Source organism: Balearica regulorum, chromosome 2 (assembly GCF_011004875.1).
Source record: "Balearica regulorum gibbericeps isolate bBalReg1 chromosome 2, bBalReg1.pri, whole genome shotgun sequence".
NCBI lineage: Eukaryota > Metazoa > Chordata > Aves > Gruiformes > Gruidae > Balearica > Balearica regulorum.
This window is the reverse complement of record NC_046185.1, coordinates 55,713,902-55,740,340: the sequence shown is the minus strand read 5'-3', so window position 1 is coordinate 55,740,340 and position 26,439 is coordinate 55,713,902. Positions and strand designations below refer to the sequence as shown.

The 26,439-nt window shown below is 38.0% G+C and overlaps 1 protein-coding gene across 10 annotated transcripts in view; it reads right to left on the bottom strand.

Annotated features, from left to right (window-relative positions):
- Positions 1–26,439, bottom strand: part of PTPRM (protein tyrosine phosphatase receptor type M) — a 512,931-nt gene that overhangs the window by 428,372 nt on the left and 58,120 nt on the right. Inside the window, exon 1 of one of the 10 annotated variants that reach the window (XM_075744402.1) lies at positions 19,014–19,105. The exons of the other annotated variants lie outside the window; for them this stretch is intronic. Coding sequence (XP_075600517.1) covers positions 19,014–19,059 — 46 coding nt within the window. The 5' untranslated portion in view covers positions 19,060–19,105. Of the gene's footprint in view, positions 1–19,013; positions 19,106–26,439 lie in introns of those variants that run through there. 10 annotated transcript variants of the gene reach the window in all.

Sequence of the window (26,439 nt, the reverse complement as noted above, 5' to 3'; positions counted from 1 at the left end):
CAGACAAAGCTTTGTCCTTCCATAGCCTAGGCCACTGACCTGTATTTTGAAATACTCACAGCACGCAAAATAAAAATGTTAAATCTTCTATGTTGACTATATGAAAAGGAGAGAACAGTCAGGGAAGAGAAAACAGTAACAACTACTCTTTGTGGAAAACAATAAACTATGTGCTAGGAATATTTGATTATGCAGAGTGGATAAAACCATTTTAAATAGCTCTACAGTATTATTTTCTGTGTCTTCTCTGAGAGAACCACCACCTCCGGCTGAAGAACTACCTCTTGGTCTCTCTGTTCTTCAAGTAAAGCCTTCCACATTACTAGCACAACATACAAACATGTGCTTACTTAGGATCTAAAGAGCATCATTATTTTGACAGGACTGCCTACATAACAATATGCTTGTGCTAGACTACTTTGCTTAATTGAGATCTAAAGGCTGAAGTAATGAGAGAAAAAACATGAACCCCGCCGCATTCACTGAAGGTAAATTGACCGAGTGCTTTGTGAGACACCAATTTCTACAGCCAAAAGTTTCTTTTAAAAGCTTTTGATCTGTGATTCCTTTCAAAACTGCTTAACACTACAGCTTAAACATCTCAGTGTAAGAGGACACTCCAGAGAGAAACCAATACTCACCACTCTGAAATCCATCAGAAAGAAGCAGGTAGCTTATGCCACGCCTGGAAATATTTGCCAAGCAAGGTTTTGCACAGGATCAAGATATTATGAATTCAGAGACAGCCTAGTTTTGTTTGTTCTCATACAATATTCAACAAACCTATGCTTTCACCTGTTCTTCAATAAAAATATTCTGAAATAGTCTAAAACACAGACCGCACCATTCTTCCGTTACCGGGTATAATCACAGTTAACTATTTCAGTACGAGCCTCGAGTAAGCCAGTGTTAAAAGTTTTTAGAAGAAATATTAATGGATTCCTCAAAAGTTTCATTACTGCCTTTTACCTTTTGAACTGTGTAGGAAGGTGTGCACAAAACAAAGCCACAGCTTTCTCCTTCCTGGCCTATGTGGCACTAAACCAGTCGGACATTCTTTAACAAGGCAGATTCCCATTTGTGGTACTTAATGCCAAGGCTAAGCTAGCCGCATCCAGACAATAATAACTATTTTTATTACTTGGTTTCTGAGATAAGAGGATTCTGTCATTAAAGTGTTCCCTCATGCAGCACTTATTCCTGCTGTAGTATACTGGCTAAGACTGGGAAAGCTTCGAATTGATCACTTCCATTTGTTTTAATAAACTGCCCTACTTAACTCCCAAGACTGTTTTGGCTTCATTCTCCAAGAGGTTTTGATGATGCTGATTAAATTATGTCATTTGCAGATAATTTCTAACTCTTATTTTAAAATGCAGCATTAACTTACGATGTATTTTCTAGCAAACTGTGGTACACAAATACCCTATGTAAACTATGAAGATGTAAAAGCTCTGTTTCTATTATCAACAGAATAAATAGTACTTTGGACAAAGTTCCTCTATTCTCCATGCTTTGTGATGTAAAGAACTAAAAGGAGATTTGATGGAAGTGTCCCTCTTTCTGCACGTGAAAATATCTTGACAGCTGCATTACATGAATATTGTTATATACCATCATATGGTTCCAATAGGTTTTGTGTAAGTTTTCCATATAAAATTTTTATTTTATTTTTACCCTAGCAATGCAGTACGCATGCAAGCTGAACACTGCTATGGTTTACTGCAGGGAGCCTCGTGTTATTTCCCCCTGCAGTAAGTGTGCAGAACACGATCAAATCCCACCTCAGAGGCACACAGAGGAATGGGTACGTTGCAGCACCATGCCATGAAGGCTGCATCTACAAGTAAGGACAAAGGTCCACGTCTTCCGTAAGGAAGCAGGCTCCTGCAGCACGGATTCACAGCACAAGTGAAAGTTGGAGACAAAGATCCACACATGAACAACTGAAAAAACTCCTGAATCTTCCCAGATCTCAGGCTGAACGCCTACGACAGAAGTCAAGAGTTGAGCTGGGGCAGAGGAAAGGTCTCACAACCTCAGGTTCTCCCCCGTAGATTTCAGTGTTACTGCATTACCAACAGGTCGGAATTTACCATTTTCCCCCTCTATCTCCAACTCTTCACACCAGACTGGGCCCAGGTCTGGGCTCCCCAGTACAAGAGAGACATGGACATGCTGGAGAGAGTCCAGCAAAGGGCCACAAAGATGATTAAGGGACTAGAGCATCTCTCCTTTGAGGAAAGGCTGAGAGAGCTGGGACTGCTCAGCCTGGAGAAGAGAAGGTTCCGGGGGATGTCATCAATGTATATAAGTACCTGAAGGGAGGGTGCAGAGAGGATGGAGCCAGGCTCTTTCCAGTGGTGCCCAGTGACAGGACCAAAGGCAATGGGCACAAACTGGAACACAAGAGGTTCCCTCTGAACATCAGGAAACACTTCTTTTCACTGTGAGGGTGACTGAGCACTGGCACAGGGAGGTTGTGGAGTCTCCAGCCTTGGAGATATTCAGAAGCCATCTGGACATGGTCCTGGGCAACTGGTTCTGGGTGGCGCTGCTTGAGCGGGGGGATTGGCCCAGATGGTCTCTCCAGAGGTCCCTTCCAACCTCAGCTATTTTGGGATTTTGTGAATTGTGTAGAGACAGAACACAGGCCAACAATAGTGTCTGATCCAGGATTTGCCTGTAACACCCAAGAGACGAGAACATTTTAACACGTACATTATAGACCTGACCAATTCCTTCACATCTTGACTGCTAAGAGATGCATGCAGTATTTTATATTATCCCTATCGGATGAAATTAAATGATCATAGGAAGAAATCCATCTTTTCAAGACAGCTGTGAATCCCTGTGTGACTTACCATGTTTAAACCTCTGGCATATTTTGTGGCATCACATCAATTTTTAGAAACTCACTGAGGTTCATACAAAACTAAAGCACCTGATGAAACAGGAGTGAAAACAACTGATAAGCACCTGTACCTTACAGAATATTTACTATATGTTTCTGTGGGAACATGGCTAAAGTAATAAAAATCATAATATTATTTTGACTTTTAAAATATGGTATCTCTTATTCTGAGTTTCAATAGCAAATAAGACAGATTTCCTTTCTATTTGAATATCTCATAATATGCAGAAGTCTGGCCATTGTAATTGATTCATACTACACAGCATTTATATTCTAAAGTCACATAACTAGCCAGTATCATCCCAAACATAACCCATCTAACTTATTTCCTGCATGTTTGCAGGAACGTTAGTTTAAGAATCTGTTTACCAGAAAATGTGTTTTTCTGTAGAAACAGAAAATACACTTTCTTTTGCACTAGTTACTCATCGTAAAGCAAACACTGCAACCTGTTTTGCAAGCTGATACTCTCCTACTTGAATTATATTATATCTTTCAGCTTTCTGTAGCTGTCATTAACTTTGGCCTCTTCTTTATCTTCAATCTGAAGTTAATTCTCTGGCCAGCATGTTGCTTGCCGCTTTGAGGGATTAAATATAAGGGTTTATGAAGAAAAGGAGCTTTTCATACAATGCTATTAACCCATGATAGCTTTCACAGAAATTGTTGACTCTTGAAAAATGCATGTTAAACACACATGTTGTTCATTTAAAAAGAAATATTATCATATTGCAAAATAATAATAAAGGATTATTTTAAAGTATTTGCTAAAGTTCTACGTAATCCTATTACAAGAAGCAGACAGGAACATACTCATATTCTCAGCACAGCACACAGACATTGGAAATCCTGTTTGTTGTTTATATACATTGTACAATTATTCTTCTAAGACATATTCAAAATAATACCTAATTTTTTACTTCTAAAGGAAATTCTCTTAAGAAAAAGTTAAATCTAGAGGATCATTCTAGTGTTATAGAGTTACAAATCTGTGGTCCTGTTATACCAGCCTTTCATTTTATCCCACTTTAGATTCTGATGAAGTAAGGCATTCATCTGCAGACCAATTTGGAAATTTAGGACAGTAATTAAATGGTTTATGTTAACCATAATATAGTGTGCCTGTGCTAATGTCCAAGATCTGTCTAACCAACGGATGCAATAACAGAGGAGAAACGTTGTGTATTTGTGGACCACATTTCCTTTCACACATGCTTCAAAACAGAAACTCACAGATAATTCTCTAGTGATAAAAATATATACATACTTTGATTTAAAAAATTAGCAACTTGAGCTGACCCTGCTGATCAATCTGAGCATCAGTAGAGTATCTCAGGCTTTTCAATTACAAACAGCTGCGAAAATCTTAGAAATGTAAGCTACACATGAGATGCTAGCCAGACTTAACCTGGACCAGGTCATCAGTTGGAAATAATGGCAGTATCACTTTTATTCCGCTTCCCAACATGTTTGCTATCCCATAAAGTGGAGAATGGTGTAGGAAGCTGCAAGAGACAACTTTGCTAACAATTTAGCTACTGATAAGTCTCTGCAGTTGAGGGAATTTTCCACAGCATTAAGCAAGAGCCTAAACAACATCTATCACTACCTAATGCTATACATTTAAAGCCCCAAATTCTGCATCACAAAAAAATAAAGCAAGCCACCAAAGGAACACTTCTGTCAATGTGCCACCAAGCCTGTTCCCTGTGGAAAGAACATGCTGCAACATGATTTTGTTTCACAGAAAAACATGTTGTATGCAAAAAAGAATGTACCTATCTCAGTATCTTCTACAAGCAATAATCATCCAGATGTGTTCTCTTGCGTCACGTGCTCTGAACCACTAAAATAATGACTATTTCTAACTTCAGTTAATTTGCACTGGATTATAGCTGAGTGACTTAAGTAAAAAAAACAAAGATTATTAATATTACATCTGTTACAGATGGAATAAGCATGGATAAGCATAATCTTTTCATTGTTTTATGGAGCCACAATCCACCAGCAAGTGTACAAATCCACATGATATCCTTGAGTGCTGGATTTAAATTGGGGTCTCAGAAAGAGGTGAAAGATGTACAAGATCTTAAGTATACAAAGAATCCTTAGCTGACTACACATATAAGCTAGCTTCTGCAACTCATTTGCAGGGATAAAAGCACGTCTTTATTTCAGCATAAGCAACAAAATTTCTCCCTTGTTCCTGATTTTCCAAACAGTACAGAGAATAAACACCCAAAAGGGTGCAACTGGGGACTCAGGAACCTGTAGCTCACTATGGCACGCTGCAACATGCCTCCTGCATGCCCTCCAGGAAAACCAGAGATGAAAGTTTTTCTGGGACAGGTCAACAGGCAAAAGCCCCAATATATACTTACATACCCATTCAGCAAGGAATACTGACTGTTAGAAAAGGCATTTTGATTTCAGTGTAACTGCACATACACTGGACTTCAACACTTAAGCGCTGCAGAATAAGCAGCCTACATAACGTACACAGTTATTCATACTTTGAAACATGCAAATTCCCATATCTCACTTTCCTAGATGACACTGTTATCCTTGAAAATTTTTTTGAGTTTAGCCCTTTAGACCTTGGCTTCAGATTTAAAAAAACCCAATAGTACAAGCACCTTTCCTGAAAGAGCTCTGGAGGACTGATACATTAAAGATTATGAAAGATACTGGGTTATCAGAATTAATAGTAAATGGCCTTACAGCCAGACATGCAAAGCATCGGTACTTTCCTGTTAAGTACAAAACTTCTCTCTCTTTCCCCTAATTGTCCACCACTGATGATGACAGTAACTTTCCAGATGACTCTTCAGCTCACCTTCCATTTTTAAATATGCTGAATATGCAAGCACAAAATTGCTGTTACGCCCATCCGCAAGAGATTTTACTTGGCAGGGTGCTTTTCACCTACTTAGCATGCATGGGCCAAAGGGGAAGATAGTAAGCAGTCCATCATTTTTACATTCCTTGTTTTCCCTAAATACTTCAGGAAATTAAATCTGAACGTTTCTTTAAAACTTAAGTTACATAAAAGGCACCTTTCTCCCTGCTGACTGGTTATATATTAGACCAATCTTTATATTGCATATTCAAGAGATGATGGACAGCAGACAATCAATGTGCCCACTCTGGAAAGTTTACGAAGACCGGCACTAATGACCAAGGTGCAGAACTGAAGAAGTAACATATTGCCGCATAACCTACGAAGATTAGCAAAGTAGCATAGCCCAGCAATACTCACCAATTACTAGCCACTGGAAGTTGGGGAAAAGCCCTCCTTTCCACCTCTAAATGTGATAACCAGCACGACCCCTCCACCACCCCGGAAAGAGGGCTTTAATACTTCAGCATCTGCCCTTCAACAGGCAACCCACTGAAAGCCCAGGAGAAGCCTTCAACTAATAGAAGCCTATGGCAGGGAAAATAAATGGCTCTTCCTTTTCAAATGAAATTGTTTAGTCAAAACCTCACATATATTGTTATTTATTGTGGGTGGGTGGGGTGTGTTAACTTAAAAGGGCAAATTAGATATGAGGTTCAGAGTGAAATCTAACAATATATACTCAGTCACTTCCATTAATCAAGCAGCATTGAGACAACGCTGATCTCTCTGAATGCTGCACTGTCTGAACGCTGGCTTAGCACTTATGCGAAATCCAAAACTGATTTACTTAATTACGATTTTAAACTAGGTATGAAGCAACTGAAACTTACAGTACAGGTATAAAAATGGACAGTAAATAAGCTCTTTACAGAAAACACTAGCACGGAAGTCTACAGGATAGAGTGTTACACAAACAGCAGATGAATGATTATCTATTTAAGCTTGCCTTGCAAGCATATCCAAAGAAGCTCTGAGCATCAGCTTCTCATATCAAAGAGCTGAAAAAACAGAAAAAATTGTTGACTATACAACAAATTTTGTCTTTGTAATGCTGACTACCCAGTGACATACACACCACTCTTAAAAAAATTTCTGTCATCATTCCTCTTGGCTGACTACTAATGTTATCTGCACAACTGAAATAAGCCATGATAGTTAATAATACCACAGAGACCTGTAAAAGCCTCTCAATGGCTTGAAATAGTAATTTAAAAATAATTTCATAGTCTCAGATCCTAAAGAAACTAAATATATTCTGAAGAACTTCAAACTTGAAGTGCCTTGCCCAGGAAGTTTTTGGACACCATCAAATGCATACTGAAGCTTTCAAATCATAAGAAACGCTTGTCCTTAGGAATCACCTATTTGGACAGGAATATTTTCTTTCCTACCTGTCCCTCACAACTGGGTCACAAAGCATTTGTGGTTGAAGCCAAGCCCAACGTTTAGCTCTCAAAGGTGATTTAGACAGAACTAAAAACAACAGCCAAAAAAACCCCCAGCTAATATCGAGGAACACAATGTAGCAAGTTGGAGGTTTTTAAAAACTGAGAAAAGAATTGAATCCAGTTCAGAACGTCCAGCCCGAGAATACGAAGACAACCCCACAGGAAATCTTCTGAAGAGGCTATCCAGTGGTTGGAAGCCTTTCCCTAAATAGCAATCTGAACTCAGCTGAGGCAATAAGATGAATTAACTTTAAAGCATAGCTTTACATTCCCAAAATTAAAAGTCTACTAATATATTAAATAGATTAAAATAATCTTGCGAGCACAGAAGTTTCAATTAAAATCTTTGTGGAAAAGTGAGACAACAGTAAAACATAAACACGACATAGCAGGTCAGTTAAGCCTGCTCTTAACACTGGTAAGAAATATGCAGAAGTACATTTCATACAACAGAAAACCTACGGTACCTGTAACTCAAGGACAATGAATCCGTTTACACAGCATGGAAGCAATGAAGACTGGGAACTGACTAAGTCACATGCTTTCTCAAAGTCAACACAACGGGTTTGATTCAATACCTACCTAAAATAATAACTGTGGGCTAAAGGAAGCAGGCGAAAATACGGTGGTAATTATATTAACGCTCATCACTGAGAACATACTAAAACACTGTCACACTTCCAGGGGATACGCCGGTAGCTCCTAGGCTTGTGCTGGGCACCCGTGCCAAAATGACTGATCCAGCCCAAGGCACACACTGCACTTTGAGACAACAGCAAAATTGAAGCTTGCATAGGATGCTGCAGTTGCTTAACAAGCAGAACTTCACATCATAAGATTCAGAATGGCAGCTGAAATTCAGATTATTAGTATTTTACAAAAACCCTCAAATGGTCCAGTTACCTTACAGACCAACTGTCTTCCTCATCCCTCTGAGAAATCAGATGGATTCTAGTAGGAATTCCCCTCTCCTCAGAGGACAGAGAATTCATATGACAAAGTTTACTGTAAAAGGCTATTAATATTGCTATTTTTTCCCCCATTTCCACTCCTCATTAGAGCTTTCTTTCTGCAGCCTTACAGACTGTATGTAAGATCTGATTCCTTCTACTCCACCTCGCCTCAGCTTTACTCTGTAGGCTGAAATCCTTGAATTTATCATATTTGCTGAAGATGTTCATTCAGCACAACTAAGGAAAAAATCCTTTATTATTTATACATAGGTATTTCTTGCATGTTCATTCTTTTAGTCACATGATAAAAGTCCAGAGCATTGAGTAAATACCTTGAGAAAAATATACAAGAACATATTTGCAATCAAAATAATTTGGCTCCAGAACACTCACCTAGTTTCTCCCAGAAATGGAATTTTTGTTTGGTTTGAACAGAGAAAAACCAGGAATTTTTTAGATAAAAGAAAAGTGGGTCAATCTGAATCTCAGTTGTTCATGAAGCGGAGGATGGCTCAGTGCTGTGTGTCAGGATCATAACCGGTTTCAAGTTTGTCAACTGTAGTTTCTCTGACAAGGGCTGGTAACAAGTCAACTTTTATTCTTTTACCCCAAGGCTGAGAAAAGAAGAAAATTCTTGAAAGAACATTTAAACTGACCTCTTAGTGCTAACTCAGTCCACTTTAAAGTGATAAATGACCAGCTCTACAGGGCTCCACTTATAAAAACTTTAAATAGCACAGCTGACCACTAACACTAAAAGGTTTTGCAGTTTTGACCTACACTTTTCCTGTACAGATGCAAAGAAAGGGAGGGGGAAGGATTTTGGCCTGAGGGCAGGGAAGAGATGCTGACTGAAATTTTAAATGGTACTTCCACTTAAAACATTAGAGAATATACTTTTTTTTTATGTTACTAAGAGCAATAAATATTCTCACTGCATGTTTAACCTTGACTACTAAAGTTTTTCTTAAACCACCTGAGACACAAATATGTTAATACATAGGCTATATTTTTTTTCCTGTTATATAACTGCTCAGAGGTTTTGCATTTAATTAAAATTGTTCTTCATTTATTGTCCATTCCAATTGACTCCACTGTGGAAGTCTGCAGCATTGGTTTGGTTTTTTGTTTTGGGTTTTTTTTTTTGTTTTTTTTTTTAAGGAGAAGTTTGGCAGGGGTTTATGGGTGGATTTTTTGGTTTTTGTTTGTGCGGGTTTTTTAAACAACAATTTATTCATAGCATTGTCATCAACAGTAGATATGTAGCTAAATCAGCACTTTTTCTTACACCCTTGCAAGGACCGCTCCTCCTGTTTGAGTGAAATGACTGTTCACTGCTGATACCAGAGTCCAATGAGATTATATGTATTTTCAGAAAGTTAAAAAGTATCTTTAAGAATATTTAGTTTACAAATCACAGTGACACAGTGGTATGGAATGCCAGTTATAATATTACACAAACTCCGAACTTCCTGTTGAAGTCTTGAAAATAAAGGACAAGTTATCCCTAAGAAAATAATTTCATAAGGTTGACGTATTTATTACAGATCTTCCAAAGTAATCTCTTATCATTCCTAATCCCACTAAAATGGTATATAGTTATCCACGTAAACATATAGAAATTCAGGCAATGAATACATAAAATACAATTAGATTTGAATATGCTATATATTAAGGAGAGTTATGATATTTGACGCACTTATTTCAGATACACACTGTGTGATCCTTCAGAAGACAAAGGAGCTTTTTTCCTCCAAATGAATAAAGTGTAAGATACACCCCTACAAGTGCTTTCACTCAAAAAAAAAAAAAATCCTATGTAGAAAAGTAATCAGGACGTTATGGTGATAAGTTACTCTAACAATGTTCTGCTGGACTCAAAGTGTCGAAGTGAATAATTGATCGACTGTGACACCGCAATAGCTGGGACTATATAGCAAAAGAGAAAGAAAGATCCCTAAGGACCAAAGTGCACATCTTTGTAATGGGAGCAGCTGTAATAAATCTAAGCTGACAAGTATTCAGAGACTGAAGCAATGTTCCATCAAATATTTTTAAAGTCAGTTCCACACAAGTCAACCCAGCTTCGCCTGGAGATTTATCAGACATTTAGCTGGTGCACATGTGATCACTTGTTAAAGCGAAGGGGAAAGCTAAAGAAGTGGACAAATGAGAGATACTAGAGCAAGGCACAATAAGATTTTAATGCCTAAGGATGAACTTTCACTTCTCATTAAAATTTAGAAACATTTAAAAATCTGTTCTCGTACCTCACATTTTTTAAATATCTTTTGGTTTCCCCTAAAGGTTTTTATTTAAGGAAAAGAACTGAGAAATTATTTTCTTTCTTTTCCTAAACTGATGAATGTGTCTCAATCAAAGCTCTTTTAAAAAAAATAAATTAAAAAATCGCTCGAGATACACATTTAAGTTGCTGTTTATTTCCTAACACAGTTGCACATTTTTAACTTTTGAAGTTTTACAGAGAAGTTCATAAAATTCCGCTGGGATACCTGACCAACTCAGACAAAAGTAAGACATTCAATTAAAACAGACTGTAAAAAACAGTACTAAGAAAATAAGATATCATTCATTCAAGACAAATCAGTTTACTAATATCCTTCACTGTATTGGCTTAAGCAAGAGCAGTCATGGAGTCCCTGTTCAAGAAACACCATCCTCAATAGCAGACCGAGCCTGTTTAGTATTGGGAATTCTTCAAAATACTTATCAAAAAGGACGTGACAAATCCTCCTGATGTCAGCAAAATCCCCAACATTTGGCAGCAAGAACAGATATATCAAGTACCTGACTATATGCCAGCATGATTCTGTATCCTGCTTCCAACTGCATTCACATGAGAAAAGTGAATTGAACAGCTCTCAAATGTCATAACTCAACACGGTTCAAACACAGACATTGTTAACAAAACTCTGCTAAGATCAAGCGTTCCCCAAAATACAGAAATATGTAAAATGATGAAGCAGTAAGTGGAAGGAGGAGATGAGGCAGAGAGTGGAGGGATAAGAGAAGAAGAAAAATCAGCTAAAGGTTGTGAAGTAAGATGAGAAGGCAGAATCCTGCATCATTTCACGAACACCATTCAGGGATAGTGGAGCTGACCAGAGTATTGGACATTCTCTGATGGGAGCCCTGGATCCACACTCCTTCTCTACTTACCTCTGGTCATACCACACAGTGCAAGCACGACCCAGTTCATAGCGTTAATGGTAATTTCACACTAGTGAAACATAAAGATACAGCGGAAAGTGGTCAGGGGTATTCCAGACTGGAACAGGCGATCTGCTACCCAGAGATTCACGTTCACAGAATTCATGAAGCTTCACGTTCTGAGTCAACTGTTTTAGGGATCCAGGAGTTTGAAGATATTTCTAAAGAAAGTCCCTGAATCTCACCGCCAGCAGGAAATTCTGTGACTCTTCTATTTATTCACATTTTCATATCCAAGTTTGATGACAGTCATCTACTGACAATTAGGTTTATGGACTGAACAGAGATGGATAAACTGTCACACAAACTGACATTCACATTTCTGCTCATCCGATGATGGAAGCTGGCACCAGTTTGTCTGTATGAATGAGAGAAGACAGCACAGGGTGGAGATGTGTCGTAAGGGGCTGCTGAGGTCCCTGAACGCAAACACAAGCAGTTTATAATTGATGAGGTAAAGATGTAAGAGCCAGATGGATTTCTATCATGCAGTCTTTTTTGATCCTCATTTATGTTCTCTTCTGTCAAAGTACGCGGGAGCTGCTGGTTTCAGTGATGCAGTGCTACCCTACCTAACGCTCACCGTGGCAGAAACGCACCGCTGCACCCAGCAGCCCTCCTACCGTGACGGCCATGGAGAGCTGAGCACCACTCTCCACGGTTGGGATTGAAATCTACCTCTGCTAAACTAAGACTGTCTCAGTCAACAAAGAAACAAGGGCTACAGCAAGGTGACCCATTCCATTTTGAAATATCAGGTGGTTTTTTCCCTTTTGAAGCTTTTGATTAACTTGAAAATTACTGAAGTGAATACTTTCAGAATTTTGAAATTCACAGGTAATCATTTTTATGGACCAACACATATCAACTTCCAACTGATCAAAAAACCTACTTATCATAAGACTTAAGCACAAAATCACATTTTCCAAGATCATTATATACCCTTATTAATCTGGTATTTTTGTTACTAAGACTCTCCAGTGTCATTGAATTATTTACTAGTCTGTGTAGATACTAACACATAAAGAATGATTGTTTTTTCCTTCAGAAGTTACTAATACAGAATTACATGACAACTGCATTTTAATTCAAGTGATGGAGGGGTCAGGGACAAGATCGAGAAAAAAAGCAAAGAGCACCCATTTATTTCTGCATTACGGGAGTCCAACAATGACAGTGACGACAGCATCGATGGCAACACCGTCCACCTGCAGCACCGTATCTGAAGAGAATTCCCAGTGGCTTGAGATGCAAAAATACCAATGTAACCACTTACTGTTTTTCAGCTTCCTGAAAGTCATTATTTATGTTAAGTCAGTCATTTGCACTCTCTTTATTAAAGAGGAGGCAGCCACTCTATAAGATAATTCATCCCATGCTAAGAAAGCTAGCCAAGAAAAGTGAGATGAAAGTGAGACCCTGTAAGAGGTCTCTTGCTACTAACAACTGGAGAAGCCTAAACAACCAGGTTAGACAAGATGTCTGACTTTAACACACAAAGTCAGAAGTAGTAAATCAGTTCCCTGTTCATGAAACTGAGTTATGGGGCTTGATTTTATGTTAACTGCAACACTGAAGAACTTAATTCTCATGATCTGCTCTATCTACAAATAGAAAAGAATGCTTCAGAAGAAGCAAAAAGCAGACTCTGAAATCGATTTAAAAATTAGTTCTGGCTCTTTGTCATACTTGAAAAAAATAATGACAACTCAAGGCTCTTGTCATTCACACAAATGCTATTAAAAAAAAAAAAAATCACAAAATAGATTGGCCAAAATTAATTTTAAAAAATTATATATATTATCTTCCTCTTTTTCTGTAGTGCTTTTTACAACAGCTGAGAGGCAACATGGACATTGCCCGCAATGGCTATTGCAAAGCACAGAAAGAGCTCTAATAGATTTTGCACTTGTTTTAGAGAGGTCAGAGGATTGAATCCTTATCTTAAACACCAAACATGATTAATTTTATTCAATGGGACTACTCACATTAGTAAAAACATTTGTATATATATGGCTGTTTGTAGAATGAGACCTAAAGCAATTTTGTTCTTGACATTCCATTTCACGCAGAGGCCTTTTATTTTCCATATACAACACTTATATTTTATACATGGCAGCTTGGAGAGCCCCACTTTCATCAACCTCGGCACCTTTCTGAAATCCTCTGATGTATTACAGCTTGATATCACAATATGGCAAGCCTGTATTCTGCACTTGAAATAAAGGAGGAAGTTGTTGTTTGAAAACACAACATAGAAGAGTGAAATAAAATATATAATTTGGCGAAAAAATTTTAACACATATGATTCATGCATCTTTCATGGGTTTTAAGTCACAAAGAAAATGCATGCAAAGTATACGTACATTGTGTGAGATGGACTCAGATAATTAAGGACTAAAAACTGAATAAAAATAAGTAAAATAATTATCTGAATAAGCAAACATTAATAGGAAATAATTTTCTTCATTTTCACTTCTCTGAATAATTATACCTGGGGGCTATTATGAATAATTTATGAGATGGCATGCAGTTTACATGTAGCCCTGAAAGCCTATGCATTTATAATACGATCATTCCAAATAATTCTGGGGCAAACCATGCCCGGTAAGTGACTTCTGCACAGTCTTTCAGCCTTAGGATACTTTAAGCTTCTGTTAAAGCAAGGCACTTTAAAAAAAGTATTTTTAGTTTATTTAAATCTCTCTCCTGCAAGTAGCATTCAATAATTCATTATAATCTTGTAAGTCCAAACTTCCTTTAAGCTTTGCGAAATATTGACTAACTACTTTATATATTGATCTTTACAGTGATTAAATTTTTAAGGCACTTGAGACTAAATTCTGGTAAAGGCAATATCCTCTTTTTCCCAACAGCATACAAATTATGTTGCACAGCCCAAACCCAAACCATTCTGAGGACCCTGCACTAGTTTTAAAAGTACAACACTGTTTTAAAAACAAAAACCCAACTCATAACTCCAGCATTCTATTTTCTGACCGAGTTGAATATATGGGGAGCATTTAAAACAATTACATACCATTTCTCTATTGAAAGTCCTGTTTGCTAAGAAATAGTTTATTGTACACATACTAAAACAAAAGAAAGAATATGCAAAACCCCTTTCTTTTAATTTTTTGGTCTACAGTGAATTTTAGTCTTGACTGAAGATGAAAATGCCACTTGCAAGAGTACAATGGGACTACACATTCTTTTCTCTCAAAATCATTGTGCAGATTTGTAAACACACAGTACTTTGTCTTCCAGCATAAGTAAACTATACTTAATGACTAGAGGAGTATTGCATAAAGAGATAAACTAGAACAAGTGACATTCTGCAAAATACAATTCAGTCTTTATGCATAAATTATCCATTTGCAATACTGCCACCTTTTAATAAATTTTGGCCTTTAAAGTAATTTCTTCTTTTTTTTTTTTTAGCTTGGTTTGTTTCTAACATATTTACTGTCTTCATATACATTTTACTCCTTCCTCTTCAAGATGCAACAGAAATAATAACCACCAACAGAAACTATTTTCAAAGCCTGTAAGTTGATTTATGAATTATTTTCGGCTTAAACTGCATATCTCAAAAATATGTCTACTTGGTTCCCATGCAATTTCAGTTATAGAATCACGGAATGGTTTGGGTTGGAAGGGACCTCAAAGATCATCTAGTTCCAACCCCCTTGCCATGGGCAGGGACGCCCTCCACTAGACCAGGTGGCCCAAAGCCCCATCCAACCTGGCCTTGAACACTTCCAGGGAGGGGGCAGCCACAGCTTCTCTGGGCAACCTGTTCCAGTGCCTCACCACCCTCACAGTAAAGAATTTCTTCCGAATATCTAATCTAAATCTGCCCTCTTTCAGCTTAAGGCCATTACTCCTTGTCCTGTCACTACACTCCCTGATAAACAGTCCCTCACCAGCTTTCCTGTAGGCCCCTTCAGGTACTGGAAAGCTGCTATAAAGCCTCTCTGGAGCCTTCTTTTCTCCAGGCTGAACAGCCCCAACTCTCTCAGCCTGTCCTCATAGGAGAGGTGCTCCAGCCTTCTGATCAGCTTCATGGCCCTCCTCTGGACTCGCTCCAACAGCTCCATGTCTTTCTTGTGTTGGGTACTCCAGAGCTGGACACAGTACCCCAGGTGGGGTCTTACAAGAGCACTGTAGAGGAGGAGAATCACCTCCCTTGACCTGCTGGTCACACTGTTTTTGATGCAGCCCAGGACACGGTTGGCTTTCTGGGCTGCAAATGCACATTGCCAGCTCACGTTGACCTACTTGTCCACAGACACCCCCAAGTCCTTCTCCTCAGAGCTGCTCTCAATCCATGGAGTTCACAGACTGGAGTTTGTCTTTTCCATATTTCACTTGAAAGCAAGAAAAAGGTTCCTGACAACCATCCAAAGCCCTGACATAGCTCCATCTTCCACCCAACACGTTTTGCTAATTATATCTCAACAGCTCAGCTCTCAAGACAGAGAAGGAAGCAGATGACACTGTCATTATGCCAGGGGAAAGAGAAGACAAGTAAGCAAGGGAACTGCAAGAGTGAGGAGAATCTAGATTTGCTGAATTTTGTAGCAGCTACCAAAACCCAGCTCAACTGTATGTAAAGATTACACGTGCTTCAAGCCTGCACTGAAGCCACTGTATGCCAAGAACTACCATGCGTATTCCTTCTGTGCAGAAAAGGGTGGTTTGGACACAAAATTTCATGTCAGAGTAAAAGATGCAAGAAGAAAAGAAAAAAAACATTGCCTGGTCAAAATAACAAAATATGACTCAAAGATAGTTCCCCCCTTAAAATAATTTCCTTTGTCCTAACATCCTCCACCTCCTACTACCACATAGTTTTACTTCTCTCCGACATAAACATGGCCTATTTGAGGTTGGACTACTGTATCTCTGATATCTTCTCCCTTTCAGGATCATTCAGTAACACTAAACATCTTGCCTAACTTCGTCCAGAGCCACTCATCCTACTATTGCTTTAAATTACTGAACACATACTAAAAATACTGATTTTTACAAAGTTGGTGCTGGACTGATGACAAAACTTAGTAACCGTTATCCTTGCCAGGAAAGGAAGGTGAGCAATACCTACCCTGCTTAGAAGCTGTTGATGTATTTGAAAAGTACATCAACTTCCTTTATAAAAAAAAATAAAGGTCACTGGCCAGAGAACACAATTCCAGATGTCCTTTCTTGCCTTTGCTGTTTGCCATTTTGCTGCAAGAGTGATTACCGATATAAAATTCTCCTTCCATAAACATATGTTACATCATATCCAAGCATATGCTTAAGTTGCTTATAATGTTAAAGTACACTGGGTAGTTTCATAATCAAAGCTCTAGTATCCTCTTCATTGTTTCACTTATAATGTTTAAGATTCTTAATCTAGAGACCCATTTGAGGAAGGGACGAGGAGAAACAACACAGCTACATGGCACTTACATGTGATATAAATGAGGAAAAGTGAGTTAACTTTGAATGGGGGGAGAAGCAGCAAAACAAACATTCTACTGTAATTCTGAATCAGCAATTCAAGCATCCACATTTCACATTAACTTACCCTTCCTTGGTATCTATTGCCAATGGCACACCACAAGAAAACTTCATCAAGATTAGTAATACACATATAATAACTAGAACAAATTTCTATGGGCAAGGTATCCCTGCATATTACTTTTAATGCATGAGTGAGAGAAAGAAATGCTGTTCCATGTAATGATTCCTTTGGCGGTATACCTTAGCCAATTTCATATCCTTTTAGCAGAAAGGGCATGTCAAGAAGAGACGTGACAAGACCAAAACACCACGTTCAGCCATATCCTAGCAAATGCCAGTATAAAAAGAGCATTAAATGCAAAGATGATTCAGAGGAATTCAGCTTAACTTTATGTGAATGCCAATTCTGTTGTACAGTTTAAAATAAAATTAAAAGAAAAGCAATGCACTTTGTTCCTCTGGTATCACACTGCAATTGAAATGGGAAATATAACATATGATGCCAAACATTTTCTGTTTTATAAAGACACAGATGGCACCAAACAGTGTGTAATTTCTTACAGAAATACTGATTTTTCATCTTTACTGAATAAGTGGCTATGCAAAAAAGTTAATTTTAAAATAACCTACATTGCTTGAAAATCAGTTAGCAAGCATACTCTAACATAGCAGCCTTTTAACTTGGCACAGGTTGGAAAACTGAAAATGCCTCAGAAGAGGAGCACCAGACCTAGGAGGTGGACTGGATATCACATGCCAGATGTTGACCATCCATCATTTCCATGTGACTTTTATAAAAAGGAAAGCACTGCAGCATTCTGGTCTGTCCCAGAACCAGCTGAGCTCTTTCCCAACAAGGAAGTAGGTAATTTTCATCCTCCTCTTACGCAAGACTGGTCTTTATTACCTACACCAATCCACATTTCCTCACTTTTCACTGCAAGGAGAGACTAGGAGAAGAGAGAAGCCAAGTCATTACTCCTTGCTTAAGAGTTATTTTTGAAAGAGGAAATGGAGACATTGGATTCCACCCATCCATTGGAAGAAGCGTCTGACATCTCACCGATATTTAAGTGTAGCAAGCAAAGAAACCATTTTAACTAGAAGCAGAATCTGAATTTTATTCATTTGGTTATTCCCTATGAAACATTCTACCAAATTGCACCTTCATTTAGTATTATCTTGTTCCCCGAGAAAAGTATTGGCCAGTCTTCAACAACCTATGCTAGAAATCATACGGGAATAGACAAATTTCAGAAAGCACAGAAGTCCACCGAATACTGAAGATCCAGTTAAGTGCCAGTCATCAGTCAAGCACACTCAGGAAAGACAACAGTCAGCTCCTGAAATGAGACACAAAGGGGCAAGCAAACTCCAACATATTTTTGGATCTGAAGTGCTCTAAGCATGGTAATACCAAATGAAAAGAAGATGCAAGCTGCTGTAATAATTCCATGTAACACTTATCCTCCAAATAGGGAGCTATTTATGAAGGCACTTACAGAGTAAGTCAATTTAGCAAACTTTTGATAACTGAAGACTTTACAGAAGTCTTATTTGCATGGGGTACTGAGATTCCTAAGCCTACAAAAAAAACCCGCAATACTTGACATTTTCTAAGAGTATAAAGTACCACCAATTTTTGCTACCTCCTTAAAAATTCAGAATTCTCTTTTTTACATAGACCAGTGTTGCTTTCTTGTCCACATATTATCCAAGAGGGTAATTTTTGTAAATCTCTATTCTGGAAGTTAAACATATGTGCATCATATATAGAGAGAAGCATGCAAGTCTGATTGGAGCATCTATGATTAAGCAAATATAATATCTTGTCCTCATTTTCACATACATTTAAGGATAAACCTGCAAAGCAGAGGAAAAACACCCAATGCACAAAAAAAAAAATGAATTGATGTTTGTAATGAAGTAAAGAAGAAATGCTTAAAGGGGAATGTATTTTAAACCAAAAGATAGTCAACACAAAGAAGGCCTAAACATTTATGGCATGCAGTATTTTACTACATAAATTCTAGAAACTAAAGCAAATAATTTACCAGAAGAAATCCAGATTTTCCATATGGGAACCTGGTGCTGTATCATCACATATGAAGTCTAAATCCTGCCAGGTACTCCTCCTCAGAGTACAAATGTCTAGAATCATACAACCTGAAATAAGTAATTATTTTAATGCAATCAGAAATATTATCTGCAAAACTCTTGCTAGGCACCCTGTACTTTAAATGGTTTATTAAAAAGGAAAGCTGACTTATCTCTAGAGATCAGTCTTTCAAATTAATATCTTTTATGTTCTAAATAATGTATTGTAGCTAAGTAGCAGAGAAATTGGAAAATTTATGAGTAACATTACAGATGGTTATAAAAAATTAACCTTTCCACTTTTTTCCTTGAAAGAATCCAGCATACTATTCTTTTTAAACTCACAGTAAAGCATCTGCAAATACTTACGGTATTCCTTCTCATATTTTCAACTAACCACTTTTGCGCGTTAATACTAAACATGCAATAGCAGAATCCTCTTTGGGAACATATATGATTTTACATGCAGTTTCTAGCTATAAAATAAAGTTGGAGAACCAAAGCAGTCACACTGGTCAGCAGAGCTTCATAATCCAGTGTAATGGATTTTTCAATGTAATAATAGACATGATGAGAATTTTCACATTTTCAAGAACAGTGGATTAGATAAATGAAAGATGCCCATGCCTGCAATATCTATATAACGGCCAAGCTTTCCTCTGTCTTCATAATCTGACCCATAGCAGCACAATGCGCAAGAGGATTAAACAGCATAAATATACAGACACCTGAAACATCAGATCTAGCCAGAGTGACATATTTTGTCACATACCAACTTCCCTCCCCCCAAAAAAAATGTTTTGACCTTAATTGTGTTGTATAAAGAGGAAGAACCACCATCTCTTGCAGCAAATAAAACACCTCTACCAACTTTAAGGAGCTCAATTTATCATGTTATTTCTTGAGACAAGTCCACGTTATAGTCAAAGACACATATTTTTCTTCTTTTTTGTCAAAGAGCAAAGCCGTTATAGCTCTTCATGATCCTTGAGTAAATGAACATATATTACTAAGTTCTTCAGCAATCAAAATCCACGGCTGATGAGCTTTCACTTCCCATTATTTTCAACCATATAAAACAATACAAAAGACCCACATACTCTCTTTATAAGTGAGCACGCTACAGTTTGGCTGGTCTTCAGCCTGCAGGTGGGCACTCTCAGCTTAAAGAATCCTGTAATATTTGATTTAAATTTCTCTGAACTGCATAAAGAAAGTGCATTACCACAGCTTCACAAACTGTTCTACACTATGCATTGGAGCATCTGAAAAGGAGAAGCAGTAAAACAGTGGAAGCCTCATTTTCTTTTAATTCACCCTTATCAGTGCCATTTGTATCTTCTTTTCTGTGGGTTTGAGTAGATAAAGATTATTACCTATTCCAAAGGTCTATCTTCCTTCTCTTTCCAGATTAGGACTTCAGCAATAAACCCACGCTCACAGCATGGGATAGAACACTTGATCACAGGTTTCTGATGAAGTCAGTATTTCCTTCTTAACAGAAATCACCCTCAGAAATACAAATGAAAATGTAATTCTCAATTCAAGTGTAAACTGAATATGCATAAATGGACAATGATTTGAATTATCCAAAATACCTAGTATCTCCTTCCCAGTTAAGGGTGTCTCCAAGTAACAACAGATTTCAAGCTGAAATCTCTGCACAGTATTAGTGCTGTTAGTCAAAATCTACACTAATGTATACCAGTATCATCAACTAGAATTATATCTATTTTAATCCACCCTTATTTCAGAGCACAAGAAGTATCAACAATGATTTTCTGAAGATGCTTGCAAGAGAAGAGCCTCCTCCGCCATCTTCACAAAAGGTCTGGAAGAAACAGAGGTAGAGGCTGGGTGATGGAAAGGCATGTTTTGCTTACTGGTATGAAAGATGAAAGCTAGGATTTTGGTGAATACATCCATCAAGGAACTCATCTCATGCAGTGATTCACATTATTGTTGTGGTTCTTCTGAGAACTTCTTCACACCACTATGAAGAACATCAAGCCATGCATCCCCTTGGCCCCTAACAGAGACCAGAACTGAGATTACCACTAAGGCACTTTTTCTCCACTATCCAAGTTGGCCAACATTTTAACTCCTCTTTGTCTCTCAGTCATAAAATATGCAAAAAATACATAGAAAATCTCCCCTAAAGACTCCTTTCTCTGCAACGTGAACTTGTATCTTCTCAGAACTCTCAGGGACCATGCAGAACAATGATTTGGAAAATACATACACACTCACACATTTGGTCTATAAAGGAATCTGTTTTGCACTACACTTTCCAACTTCTGTATTAAGATCCCACCTGAGCAAAACACAGTAATAAGACATAATAAACATGAGAGTCTGGAAGATTATTTTACATGCAAAGCATATTTTGATAGTGGTACTGTGATTGTAGTAAACTCAGAAAAGAATTAAAGAGCAATAAATTGAATACCTGGTATCTATGCTTCATTAAAAACAAACAAACAAAAAAATCAACAACAACAAAACACTTTATCCTGAATGATAGTCGCATAAGGTCAATGTCAATTAAATCTTAAGTGTTCCTTTCATGGTTCAGCTGGTAAAGCTTCCTATATAATTTTGCTAGAACATACAGCACATAAAATGAGTAATGGAGCTTGTATTTGTATTCTGTCATTTTCTATTACTGTTGTGTACAGAAAACAAGACCCAAACAGTTAGTGATGAGTGAGGTGAAGAAGGGAAATGAAAATGTCAAATGCAGGAAGAAACTGTTAAATGGCACCAAGTGCCTGGGTGAGGTGTTTGTCTACCCATGTGCTGCTTGTCTTTCTCAATCTATCATCAGAAAGGACAAGGAACCTCAGGAGGGATGAATGTCCTAAGTCAGAAGGATGGAGTGGTCTACATCCTTGACCGCCTCAGGCAACAGCACGCTTGCCCTAAACTGTCAGTTTATGGTCTTCACTGCAATCTGCCTCCTGTCAATGTAAAATTCAGAAATTGAAATCCAATGTGACTTGTAGCTTTCAAAAATAAGACTATACATTTTTCTTTTTCATATGATAGAACAATTATTACAGGCATTTTCGGGGGGGGATCACAGCATGGGAGGGGACACACATTCCAGTACACCGGCTTGCCCTGTTTTTCACTCAGACTGATGCTGAGAGGTAAGAGACTGACTGGAAGCAGTTGCCCCAAATGACCATCTGACCATGAAAGAGAAATATGGGCTAGAATGTGAAAGGATGTCCTAATGGAAATGTAAAACAGAGAAACAGCACTGCGAACAACAGAAGGAAGTTGATCAAAATAGTTAAAAATAAGAAGACACAGAAACACGCTTAAGTTTCTGCATGTCAGTTCATCTCTCCTGTTTCACAATAAGCAAAGAGATGACAAACAGGAGGGAAACTAACAGGTTGTGTACTCACTATTGCTCTCAGAGATGGGCAACACAGGCAAAATTGAAAGACCACAGGCCACCTACTTCTACAAATGATACCATCATGAACATGTTAGGTGCATCCCAGTTTATCCTAGTTTTGCTTTGCTTTTTTCTTTTTGAAGTATTTTTATTTTTACATGTGATACTGTGTGTTTGAATATATGGCCAACACAAGAGGTCCATATGAGCGTTCACTTCAGAATGGCTGCTTCCCATTTACAGCATGAAAGCTCACTGAGAGGATTATATCCCATTTCCACAACAAAATAGTGATTTAGATTTTATTTAGTTAAATCTTTCTTATACCTAGGGATTTTAAAGAGTTATTTTTGCATTTGCTAAGAATATTTCATAAATGAAGGTAAAATATTAATATTAAATATTCTGGAATACTTATGATAGTACCACAAACCATGGAAGTCATCCCTCAGTCATCCTCAGACACAAAGTCAAAGCATAGATCTGACAGTATTTTACCAAGAGATCCTAAAATTCACAACTGTTTAATGAAATCTGGACCATATTGAGGTCTCGCACTGAAAGTTTCCATTATAGAGAATTCTCACTAATTTACCATGTAGCAAATTAAACCAACTGAATTTGATTAAGATCTCAACTAATTACTTCCACTTACAGTCAGTTTTCAACTTAAAAAAATAATTTTATATAAACTTCTATAGTCATAAAAATCAACACCACAAAATTTCATAAATTTTATATTCAGAAGCATCTTAGATCTATTTTTGTTTTTAACTGAACTCCATAGCCAGGCTACCATCAAGTTGAATGGCTGCACAATTAGATCATAGTTAAAAGCATCTGAGACCCAAAATCTACTTCCATGTGATAAGGATGAATGTTGGAGTCTTTTTGGTTTTACATGCAACATATTCAGGACTGAAGATTGTGCTACAACAGAGCCTACTGCTACTCAAGCAAAACTGGAGGTGTGCCCTTCTCATAACAAGTCGCCAAAGCCCAGGAAAACATACGCTGGTAATTTAAGAACAGAGAGAACGGGTGAGAAGGATGCTGAAGACACAGGCAGGAACACACTAGCTCCACTTGCCAGATGCTTTAAGCAGGAATCCAGACAACCAGCACCCAGTGCAGTTCCTGTCTTCAGGGCAACTGCATCAGAATTGACAAGATTTTTTTGAATGACCTCCAGAACCTTAAGCGGTTGCTGGCATAGGTTACACCTTGGCAAAGGCACATGCTTTAAATCTGACTGTGTATTTCTGACGAGGTCCTGTGCCAAGCCAAGCCATGTTTTCACCTTCTCCCCTACATGGCGAGCACTGCTTCCAACCTAATATCCATAATAAACAGGAAATAAAACGGCTGGTGGAAGACTGTCACACAGTATGACTATCTGTTCTGGATTCCTCCAATGGTGCTGTTTGGTGCAAGCACAAAAAAAACCCAGGAAACCTTAGTTTGTCAACACATGTATTAATGCAAGAATTTGCAACCTATTTATAGGTATTAAGAAATGTAACAACTGCTTAAATGGAGAGTAAGTCAAAGAAAGGGCTATTTACACACTGGTTTTGGTTTTGCAGTGTTACTCCTATTATTTGATCCAATCAAAAGAAAGCAGCTGAAGATTCAAACTCTGCAAATTTTATCATTTTTTGTTGGTTTTGTTTTTAAATGCAAAATTGTCTGAATATCTGAAATTATAGCCTTTTCCACTTACAGACACACAAATATACATATATACAGTATGCATATGTATGTGTGTATCTGTAGCTATCTTCTTCCTCACCAATCACTAATTTGGTGTGAGATCAAGTAACAGCATCATGACACCTTCTCCCCCTTCCATCCCCCCAAAAAAACCCTGAAGTTAAAAATGAACTTATCCACCCGCCCTAGCAGAAGGCCAGCCAGTTGACCTAAGACCCTCCACCCCCCTTCTCTCCCTGCTGAATCCCAGCTTTCTCTCCTCCACCCTTCCCAGCTCCCCTGGCTCTGACCCTTCCCAGGCTGGATTTTTGCCTCTCAGTGCCTCTTTCTAGCAACTCCCAGGACTCTGCTTTTGCACAGCCACATACGGCAAAATATGCTCTGTAAGGCCCACAGGTAAAAAAAAAAAAAAAAAAAAGAAAAAAAAAGATAAAATTATTTTTAAGGAATTCCTCAACAGTGTCTCAATGTTCACTTTCACAAAACGAGTAAATACAGTAACACAGCTAGGATTGTTGGTTCTCCCTCCACCAGCACAATATTGTCTATGGGGAAGAAGGGAGGGAAACAGGGTGGGGGGCCACGGAGGGAGGGGGAAAAAAAAAAAAAAAAGCAGCCTCAATAACTTATGACATAAAATTTCTCTCCTAGCAGGACTAATCTCCACTTACTGTACTAAGATGGAGCTTCTTTATGGAACACTTCATATATGGCAGGAGATTATTGATTCACCATCCATCAGAGACAATTTTTATTATTTTTTTTTTTAAGCTTGATAGCTTTATAGATAAGAGTTCTACTGGATATGTGTAATAAAATTGTTTCTTATTTAGTGGATTATTCTCAGGTGCAATAATAGCACCCCAAATTTAAAAGAAATTCAGCTTCACCCTCATTCCCCCATAACTATATATCTTTCTTAACAGCATAATCATCACTGACCACATCCAAGTTGCCTCAGGTCAGATGAATTTGCAATGATCTTATGATACTAAAATAATTTAATTTGAAGGGAAGAGAAAGCCCCAGAAGATACAAGTAAACACCAAATTGTTCAGTTGTTTCTTCTAACTGCAACAATCATGGAAAGAGCGGCTCGCTCTCAAGACAGAGTTTGCTAAATGAAAATGGGTTCTCCCCCACTGCCCCCAAACGTCAATCAATCAGTGAAGCCAGGAAAGGCTCACAAATAGCCAAAAGAGGAAATGCAGCTTTGTTTATTCAGCCCAGTGGAAAACAATCCCAATAGCTTTTCCAGTCTATGCAGATTCTGACCACAAAAATATTCTGCTGGATTTTATACTGTTTTGTTTTTGTTTTGGTTTTTTTTTTTTAAATACGTTATTATTAATCAACTGTCCTCCAATAATGGATAGTCTCTCCAAAGCCTTAGCTAAGAGTTTCTCTTAGGAAAATTACAGCCAGCCAGTGCATAAGGGGACACATTAACAGTCACAAAACTGAAAATGCAACTGTACCAATTTTAAATTTGAATACACTACTGTGTTGCTTTTACCCCAGCAGCTCTGATAAGTTGCTTAAGGTTCTAGTTAATAAAAGGTCACTCTCTAGCAATTTTTTTCTTTATTTTTTAATGTCAGAGAAATCCCCAGGGCTGTTGCAAAGAGCTCTGCAAATGCCACAATGTGGAATGGAAGGGAACAGCTTTTGGGCTGGGGGTAGGCATCTGTGAGAACCCAAACCTTCTTGGTCCCCAAGGCGATAGTGAAGCTGAGTCCACTGTACAGACTCATGCAGACGGACAGAGCTACTGATGGTCTGTTCTCAGTGCCTTTACCAAAATCTGCAGAACCAGCATTACCTTTCCACAAACTTCTATCTGCTTGTACTGTATACTAATCATCCAGTGTTTCACCAAGTCAGAAGACGAGACACGGAGAGGACAAGTACTGAAAGCACATGATGCAACCAGAATCGTTCAAAAAAAGTCACTTGGAAGACAAGCAGTTCAGCACAATAAACTGATTTCCAGACAGAAAAGTCTCACTGAATAAAACTACAGTGCTGTATGAAAACGCTGCACATCAGTAAGACTTCTCAGCACACCTAGGCTCTGCTGATTCAGCCGTAAGGATTGCTATTTATTTCCTGAAAGTACAGTTCTTATTTACAACAAAACCCAGGTATAAAATACTTAAGCACAGTATTAGTGCAACTTATCAGAACTGCTTAGACAAGTTTGCTTCCCTTCTTCAAGAATTAATGAGCCCAGAGAAATAGTTAAGTTTAAACAAAAAGAA